This window comes from Pieris brassicae, chromosome 14 (assembly GCF_905147105.1).
Source record: "Pieris brassicae chromosome 14, ilPieBrab1.1, whole genome shotgun sequence".
Lineage (NCBI taxonomy): Eukaryota > Metazoa > Arthropoda > Insecta > Lepidoptera > Pieridae > Pieris > Pieris brassicae.
In genome coordinates this window covers 1,953,615-1,964,347 of record NC_059678.1, presented here as the reverse complement: position 1 = coordinate 1,964,347, position 10,733 = coordinate 1,953,615, and the positions used below count along the sequence as shown (strand labels likewise).

General features: G+C 37.3%; 1 protein-coding gene across 1 annotated transcript; it reads right to left on the bottom strand.

The window, feature by feature from the left end:
* Positions 1-9,999, bottom strand: LOC123718192. Its single transcript, XM_045674634.1, has 3 exons — positions 9,934-9,999; positions 9,130-9,186; positions 1-18 (listed from the first exon to the last, which is right to left on the bottom strand). The coding sequence occupies exons 1-3, from the start codon at positions 9,997-9,999 to the stop codon at positions 1-3; spliced, it is 141 nt and encodes a 46-aa protein (XP_045530590.1).
* Between the last annotated feature and the right edge of the window lie 734 nt (positions 10,000-10,733).

Here is a 10,733-nt window from a genome sequence, read left to right as displayed (position 1 = left end):
TCATGCAGACTGATCCACCTATAAGAAGGAATTATTATTGAAACAGGTGCATTTCTTTTCATATGTAATAAATGTCAGGAGTATCTGTATAGTGTACGTATATGTATTACCAAGCTGCACTAGATAACTAAATATGTGAGAAAGGAAGACCAAATAAACTAACAACACTACGGATACGTAGTAGCAGACATACCGTACTTTATGTATGTATGTATGTGTGTATGACCGAGAGTCGAGAAGAGGTTTAGTTATTTAATATTAAAATATAGGATGGACACTCCACCCTCGGACATACACCAGAGCAGATAAAAATATGAATATATCTTTCCTCCAAATTCGATTTTGTGCCCTTTGGAGTAGGCTTGGGGCTTGGTTCAAATGCTATACTCGCGTAATGATATTGCAAGAGAAATGCCAGCATTAAAAGTCTAGCACAAGACGTTATTAAAAGCCATTATCCTCTCTCCTTTGGTTACACACCAAATAATAATTAACCACTGTGGGTGAGTTTAAAGTATGCTGAAACACATTAAGTTTAAATCGAATATGAGAACTGGGTGAAGAAGACTAAGACAAAATAGTGAAACGACGACGTAACGACGTGATACTATCACGTCGTTTCACAACTTTTGCAGATCTATATAATGAAGTAGAGATATAAATAAGTGATAACAATCAGAAAATAATATATTATATTTTAAGGAATAATGTTTCATTGTAATTCTTTGTTATATGCTATTCATACCTAATTAATTCATTGAATATTATTAAATATAGTTGGTGCAATTGTGTGTATGTGTCGCAATAAAGTAGTTAAATCAGAGAGTTAATTGAATCTCTAGACAGTTACATAAAGATCGATATTAAACTAAGTCGCTAAAGTTCCGTCAGACAAGTGAGTGAACGAAACTTTTAACGAGTTTCCTAAACATTCCTAGGCAACAAGACTAACCTAACCATTTACAATAAAACAAAACACGGAATTTCCAAGCTCTCAGTTCTTCACGATCACAACGAAATAACAATGACAAATGAAAAAATACATTTTTAATCAACACGCTGGCTTTCGGTCAGACAGATAGTTAAACGTTTTCGAGGCTGCTTTATTTAAATCAAAATGCTAGCGACTTGATTGAATATCGATCTTTAATTAGCTGTCTAGAGATTCAATTAACTCTCTGATTTAACTACTTTACTGCGACATATGTACGCACACTGAAATCTTGAACCAATCCAAATCTTGATTTTTAATGAAAGCCGTTTAAACATATTAATTATACATGGAGACTCTGGCTATGCTTACACTACTTATTTATTTACACCAGTACTAAATCTGACTACTAATAAAGAAGAAGCCCACATTAGAACTCACAACAGTGTAGAGAGATGTTTTGGCGAATGGAACAACCGATCAGGGGATTCAGAACATCAACAGAACCAAGATGTATATAGTATTATTGGCAGTCTTACACGATATAGCCATTGAATTGAAAGAGGAACCTATCTCTGATGATGATGATGATGATAAAATCCTGCCTCCACCACCAACAGCACCCAAAACACATCGTGCTCTCTTGCTGCGTGGAGCAGCAGTTAGGGCCATATTTATTAAAGAAAACTTTTAAGTTTGATAGGTTTTTAACAGTTGAGTTATTTTAAGAAATAAAACATGTTTAATACGTTGTTCTATTTACTTTTGAATCATTTTTATTACTTGTATCTGTGGAGATTTTGATCCCAGATTACACATACAAGAATTAGATTCATCAACGCAACATGAAACATTATGCATTGAATTTCGCTTATGTTCACACTCAAATGCCTTTGAGAAACTTTTAACTAAAGTTTTGGCGGTTGCAAAGCTTATTATAATATCCTGTTCAATATTATCACGCTCATCAGTTCAGTTAAAATGTTTTCAGGACAACTGCAACAAGTGGCGTGTCGACGCGAAAAATCTGGAAAAGTCGGCAAATGCCCTTGAATTTAACTACCTAAGTACGGAATTAGATAGAAAGCAATTAGATACCTATTTAGTGTTTACGAAGTAATAGACGAAATAAATATGTATAATATGTAAGTAATGTGTTTAAGTATTTCGTCTAATACTTCGTAAACCAGATTTTTCGCGTTATATGCGACAATATATTAAAAATGATAATGTATATCTCCGTGTCTTTGGTATCTAATTAAATGTTAAATAACAAAATCAAAATATGAAAACTACAATAATAATAATTCTAATTTTTCCCACACGTAGGTCCGTAGATGTACCGCTACAAATAATTTTAACCAATAACTTAATCTCACTACTTTAAAATATTAGAAAATAAAATACTTATTTGCACAAATAATTAAGTTAAGGACACTTAACTTTTGGTTAAACCTCTCGATGTGACACTTTAGCTGTACTACTGCTCGGTTGATTCATTCTTGGCTAATATTCTATTTCTTCTTTGTTCCCCTCATGTTCATTCTTTAGGGAATGACTAGGCCGGTAAATGAAACTCTTTAGACTTCTTGTAAAATTTGTATTATTTATTTACACGACCTTTCGCTGGTCAAGTACAATTAGAAGTAATGGCGCATGTCGCCTTACAATTATAATTTAAAAGTGCGCCTGATATAAAACATGCGCAATGCCGCAACATACTCCTGGCTGTTGAAACTCTTTCAACATTGTTAATTTATTCTTCTCGTACCGGCAACTTGCTAAGCCGAACCACTGAAAGTGTTATGCAGCCGATACTGGTTTTGATCTCTGCCAATCTGGCCACTCTATCTAAGCCGCTGCACTCGACCTAACTTCCAGCAGAGAGGAGGAACATTGTCCTCGGCTATCAGCACTAGGTCCCCAATATTAAGATTGGCAGAGTTCTCTCTCCATTTAGTGCGCTGTTGTAATTTCACCACGTACTAATTTTGCCATCGTCTCCAAAAGTGCTGCTTTAATTGCTCAATTCATTTTCGTAAAACCAAGGACAAACACATGAATGGTATATATTTATTAACATTTTCACTAATCTAAAGCAAAAGACAGGTTTTCCTATTGTAAAACGCATTCCTTAACAGTATTTTCGTAAAACCAAGGAGAAACACGTATATAGTGGCTATTTATTAACAGTTTCACTAATCTTAAGCCAAAAACAGTTGTCCCTATTATGAAACGCATTTCTTAACAGTATTTTCGTACAACCAAGTAGAAACACACAAACGGTATATATTTATAAACATTTTCACTAATCTAAAGCCAAAAACAGGTTTACCTATTGTAAAACGCATTTATTAACAGTATATTTTCTGAAGATTCACTCCTGGTAATCAATTACTTCTTAAAATAATAGCGATTCAATCTCGAATTAAATCATTTAATAGCCGTGGATCTGATGTGGTACAGCTTGGTAAACAAAACCAACTTTGAAATCGGGATCGCTAGAGTAACTCATAAGACTTACAAAGTATCGGATCAGTACTTTGGTGACGCCGGTTAATAGAGGTTAAGCAATCTTGGCATTTTATTTTAAACGATAGATTCAATTAGATCAAGTTTAACAAAAGGCTTTCATTATCATACCATCAACCTTATCAGTACCAAGATTATTACAGAATTTCATTAATTGTACTAGAATGATTACTATCATTGTTATCTTTATATATTTTTAAGATACAGGTATAAAACACTAAAATAAAATAACTAAGGTATATTATTAAAAGGAGTCCCTTTAGGCAAGGTCAGCCCTGTCAGCCATTCGGTCTACTGTGACGCCGACTAACGTTTTTGGTATTTCGTTAAAAGCGTTAGGACCCCACGGACCAAGGGTCTCGACATCGAAAGGGACAAAATCATATTTGAAGCCTTCACCCTGTATTTGCAGACTTTACCTTATTCAGTCGCATCAGCTCTGTTGTTGGTTTTATGTAGATGGGAAGGGGTTAGTGTATCTGAACAGGTTGCATCATATACCCGGCCCATTTTCCATGGAATCAAACTCATACCAACCGGTCTCTTGAAATTCCAGTCGCTTCGGCTAAACCACCATAACGGAAGCGATTCTCAGCTAATTTTGATTACGTCGTCTACTTGTATCAAAAGATCTGGGTGATTCCAAAAGCACCAAGAGCACATTCGTAAATTTTGGGACGAAAAGACAGAGTTTTAAGATGCAAAGTGCAAGTCAAATGAATTTTGAAATTTAATTATAATTATTAATATATTCAGAAATTGATTCATCAAAAATTGGAAAACGTGAAAGATAAAGCGAATTACTGTTAACCATTTTAATATTTGGAGACAAAATATAAAATTTTTGTTTTACGTCATTTAAATTTACGTCCAAGCTAAAATTAAGCTCCAAACCAATGGCTTCAAATTTATTTTTCATTACAAAAAGGTCTGAAAACACAGTATCCACATCACCAAACGGTTCGGTCGTCCAAATACCAAATATGGTAATTAGAATTTAAATGTTTGATTATTGGATTTATAGCCAAACTAAAAATTGCAGGCCCAAGGGATCACAACTTACAACCTTCTTCCGATTACAGATTATTAGAACGATATAATAATTTTGTTGAGTCAGAGTTACTGAGAAGAAGATAATTGTATATTTCCGGTATGTGTTGCTTTATTTCCGTCAGTAGTGTATCCCTATTATATATAGTAAATTGATTTCAAAAATGCCTTTAATTCGGATAACCGAATAAACTTTTATAAAAAAGCATTTTTGACATCAATTTTGAGCACAGGCTGTCTGTAAGTTAGAAAAGAGCGTACGGCATGAACGGCTGCCTCACAAGGTGTGCACCTTTTACACCGAAGCCTTCGAAGCCCGAAGCCGAATATGTCAAACAGCAATTTTGGAGCCCAGATGTCGTTGTGTTGAACCAACAGCAATTTGTGGCAATGAGGTTCGCGCCGAAAAGAATGGGAACAATTTCTGTATTGATATTACCGGAATAAATAATGTTGATTAATTTAGTAATCGAATTTACTAGTTGCTCGCCTACATCACCCACAGAATGCGATGTTAAGTCTTTCAAATGTTGGGGTGAGATTCCATCCAAACCTGCAGCCGAAGCTGGTTTAAAAGATAAAATGGCAACCGTAACATCTTTATTTTGGATTTGACATGCTTGCCCTGCTGTTGGTGGGACAAGAACATGTGGGTTTACTGGTAGGGGGGGGGTGCTGTCCGTAAGGCTTGAAGGTTGTCAGGGGTGATAGCACGTCGTTGGAGAACAAAAGGCGAGCGGCACCTTTAAGATCTCAGTCACAAATTTTGTTCTCGATGAGTTCATTGTGATTACGAAAGGCATGATGTTTGATTAGAGGTGCAGAAGAAGGGGTTAACAGCAGGCTTTCTTAATCTATTGGGTCAATATTGGGTAAATTATAGTAATTGTAGTGTGCTGTAGGAAAATAAAAAAAGGTTCTGCCCATCTTGAGTACTTACTTATGTAACAGTTTTGGATTGATTGTGACAAATGTGTAGCAACGGTTATTCGCGCTCCTCGAGAGGATTCTTTTAACCATGGGTATATTATTTTTCAAATGCCTGAGATATATGTGAAAAGTAGTTTAATTGTTCGGGATAATGGGATGGATTTCTAAAGGTGAACTGTTTGGGCTAATACATTTCCTGTGTGTATGTTGAGGCCTTTCAAAGATTTAAATAACTTGTTGCACTGTGTCATCACAAGTTTGGGTCACGGACTGCATTTACAAACTAAATAAATTAAAACAAATTCAAAAACAATAAAGAAACTTAAAATAAACACTGACAAAATATAAAAGTCAAACTCGAAATATGACGGCAGCTTGTTTTGGTAACAAGACGCAAGCGTTATTACGTAAAAGCTTCACAGAAGGGTCTTTGGTCTACCGATGCATGTCGACGATAGGAGAACCGAAGATGGCCTTAGCAACCACGTAGGCAAAAGCAGGAGCACAAGCAGGAGTACAATCACAAGCATAAGCAGGCGTACAATCACAAGCATAAGTACAATCACAAGCATAAGCGGTAGAATAAGCACAAGCATAATCGGGAGCATAAACAGGAATACAATCACAGTCATAAGTACAAGCATAAGCAGGAGTACAATCACAAGCATAAGCACAAGCATAAGCAGGAGTACAATCACAAGCATAAGCACAAGCATAAGCAGGAGTACAATCACAAGCATAAGCACAAGCATAAGCAGGAGTACAATCACAAGCATAAGCACAAGTATAAGCAGGCGTACAATCACAAGCATAAGTACAAGCATAAGCAGGAATACAATCACAAGCATAAGCACAAGCATAATCGGGAGCATAAGCAGGAATACAATCACAAGCATAAGCGGTAGAATAAGCACAAGCATAATCGGGAGCATAAACAGGAATACAATCACAGTCATAAGTACAAGCATAAGCAGGAGTACAAACACAAGCATAAGCACAAGCATAAGCACAAGCATAAGCAGGAGTACAATCACAAGCATAAGCAGGAGTACAATCACAAGCATAAGCAGGAGTACAATCACAAGCATAAGCACAAGCATAAGCAGGAGTACAATCACAAGCATAAGCAGGAGTACAATCACAAGCATAAGCACAAGTATAAGCAGGCGTACAATCACAAGCATAAGCAGGAGTACAATCACAAGCATAAGCGGTAGCATAAGCACAAGCATAATCGGGAACATAAGCAGGAATATAATCACAAGCATAAGCACAAGCATAATTGGGAACATAAGCAGGAGTTCAATCACAAGCATAAGCACAAGCATAAGCAGGAGTACAATCACAAGCATAAGCACAAGTATAAGCAGGCGTACAATCACAAGCATAAGCAGGAGTACAATCACAAGCATAAGCACAAGCATAATCGGGAACATAAGCTGGAATATAATCACAAGCATAAGCACAAGCATAATCGGGATCATTAGCAGGAGTACAATCACAAGCATAAGCAGGAGTACAATCACAAGCATAAGCACAAGCATAAGCAGGAGTACAATCACAAGCATAAGCGGTAGCATAAGCACAAGCATAATCGGGAACATAAGCAGGAGTACAATCACAAGCATAAGCACAAGCATAAGCAGGAGTACAATCACAAGCATAAGCACAAGTATAAGCAGGCGTACAATCACAAGCATAAGCACAAGTATAAGCAGGCGTACAATCACAAGCATAAGCAGGAATACAATCACAAGCATAAGCAAAAGCATAATCGGGAACATAAGCAGGAATATAATCACAAGCATAAGCACAAGCATAATCGGGAACATAAGCAGGAGTACAATCACAAGCATAAGCACAAGTATAATCGGGAGCATAAGCAGGAATATAATCACAAGCATAAGCGGTAGCATAAGCACAAGCATAATCGGGAACATAAGCAGGAATATAATCACAAGCATAAGCACAAGCATAATCGGGAGCATAAGCACAAGCATAATCGGGAACATAAGCAGGAATATAATCACAAGCATAAGCACAAGCATAATCGGGAACATAAGCAGGAGTACAATCACAAGCATAAGCACAAGTATAAGCAGGCGTACAATCACAAGCATAAGCGGTAGCATAAGCAGGAATATAATCACAAGCATAAGCACAAGCATAATCGGGAGCATAAGCAGGAATATAATCACAAGCATAAGCGGTAGCATAAGCACAAGCATAATCGGGAACATAAGCAGGAATATAATCACAAGCATAAGCACAAGCATAATCGGGAACATAAGCAGGAGTACAATCACAAGCATAAGCACAAGCATAATCGGGAGCATAAGCAGGAATATAATCACAAGCATAAGCGGTAGCATAAGCACAAGCATAATCGGGAACATAAGCAGGAATATAATCACAAGCATAAGCACAAGCATAATCGGGAACATAAGCAGGAATATAATCACAAGCATAAGCACAAGTATAATCGGGAGCATAAGCAGGAATATAATCACAAGCATAAGCGGTAGCATAAGCACAAGCATAATCGGGAACATAAGCAGGAATATAATCACAAGCATAAGAGGTAGCATAAGCACAAGCATAATCGGGAACATAAGCAGGAATATAATCACAAGCATAAGCGGTAGCATAAGCACAAGCATAATCGGGAACATAAGCAGGAATATAATCACAAGCATAAGCACAAGTATAATCGGGAGCATAAGCAGGAATATAATCACAAGCATAAGAGGTAGCATAAGCACAAGCATAATCGGGAACATAAGCAGGAATATAATCACAAGCATAAGCACAAGCATAATCGGGAGCATAAGCACAAGCATAATCGGGAACATAAGCAGGAATATAATCACAAGCATAAGCACAAGCATAATCGGGAACATAAGCAGGAGTACAATCACAAGCATAAGCACAAGTATAAGCAGGCGTACAATCACAAGCATAAGCGGTAGCATAAGCAGGAATATAATCACAAGCATAAGCACAAGCATAATCGGGAGCATAAGCAGGAATATAATCACAAGCATAAGCGGTAGCATAAGCACAAGCATAATCGGGAACATAAGCAGGAATATAATCACAAGCATAAGCACAAGCATAATCGGGAGCATAAGCACAAGCATAATCGGGAACATAAGCAGGAATATAATCACAAGCATAAGCACAAGCATAATCGGGAACATAAGCAGGAGTACAATCACAAGCATAAGCACAAGTATAAGCAGGCGTACAATCACAAGCATAAGCGGTAGCATAAGCAGGAATATAATCACAAGCATAAGCACAAGCATAATCGGGAACATAAGCAGGAGTACAATCACAAGCATAAGCACAAGCATAATCGGGAACATAAGCAGGCGTACAATCACAAGCATAAGCGGTAGCATAAGCAGGAATATAATCACAAGCATAAGCACAAGCATAATCGGGAGCATAAGCAGGAATATAATCACAAGCATAAGCGGTAGCATAAGCACAAGCATAATCGGGAACATCAGCAGGAATATAATCACAAGCATTAGCACAAGCATAATCGGGAACATAAGCAGGAGTACAATCACAAGCATAAGCACAAGCATAATCGGGAACATAAGCAGGAATATAATCACAAGCATAAGAGGTAGCATAAGCACAAGCATAATCGGGAGCATAAGCAGGAATATAATCACAAGCATAAGCGGTAGCATAAGCACAAGCATAATCGGGAACATAAGCAGGAATATAATCACAAGCATAAGAGGTAGCATAAGCACAAGCATAATCGGGAGCATAAGCAGGAATATAATCACAAGCATAAGCGGTAGCATAAGCACAAGCATAATCGGGAACATAAGCAGGAATATAATCACAAGCATAAGAGGTAGCATAAGCACAAGCATAATCGGGAGCATAAGCAGGAATATAATCACAAGCATAAGCGGTAGCATAAGCACAAGCATAATCGGGAACATAAGCAGGAATACAATCACAAGCATAAGCACAAGCATAATCGGGAACATAAGCAGGAATATAATCACAAGCATAAGCACAAGTATAATCGGGAGCATAAGCAGGAATATAATCACAAGCATAAGCGGTAGCATAAGCACAAGCATAATCGGGAACATAAGCAGGAATACAATCACAAGCATAAGCACAAGCATAATCGGGAACATAAGCAGGAATATAATCACAAGCATAAGCACAAGTATAATCGGGAACATAAGCAGGAATATAATCACAAGCATAAGCACAAGTATAATCGGGAGCATAAGCAGGAATATAATCACAAGCATAAGCGGTAGCATAAGCACAAGCATAATCGGGAACATAAGCAGGAATACAATCACAAGCATAAGCACAAGCATAATCGGGAACATAAGCAGGAATACAATCACAAGCATAAGCACAAGCATAATCGGGAACATAAGCAGGAATACAATCACAAGCATAAGCACAAGCATAATCGGGAACATAAGCAGGAATATAATCACAAGCATAAGCACAAGTATAATCGGGAGCATAAGCAGGAATATAATCACAAGCATAAGAGGTAGCATAAGCACAAGCATAATCGGGAGCATAAACAGGAATACAATCACAGTCATAAGCACAAGCATAATCGGGAGCATAAGCAGGAATATAATCACAAGCATAAGCACTAGCATAATCGGGAACATAAGCAGGAATACAATCACAAGCATAAGCACAAGCATAATCGGGAACATAAGCAGGAATACAATCACAAGCATAAGCACAAGCATAATCGGGAACATAAGCAGGAATACAATCACAAGCATAAGCACAAGCATAATCGGGAACATAAGCAGGAATATAATCACAAGCATAAGCACAAGTATAATCGGGAGCATAAGCAGGAATATAATCACAAGCATAAGAGGTAGCATAAGCACAAGCATAATCGGGAGCATAAACAGGAATACAATCACAGTCATAAGCACAAGCATAATCGGGAGCATAAGCAGGAATATAATCACAAGCATAAGCACAAGCATAATCGGGAACATAAGCAGGAATACAATCACAAGCATAAGCACAAGCATAATCGGGAACATAAGCAGGAATACAATCACAAGCATAAGCACAAGCATAATCGGGAACATAAGCAGGAATACAATCACAAGCATAAGCACAAGCATAATCGGGAACATAAGCAGGAATATAATCACAAGCATAAGCACAAGTATAATCGGGAGCATAAGCAGGAATATAATCACAAGCATAAGAGGTAGCATAAGCACAAGCATAATCGGGAGCATAAACAGGAATACAA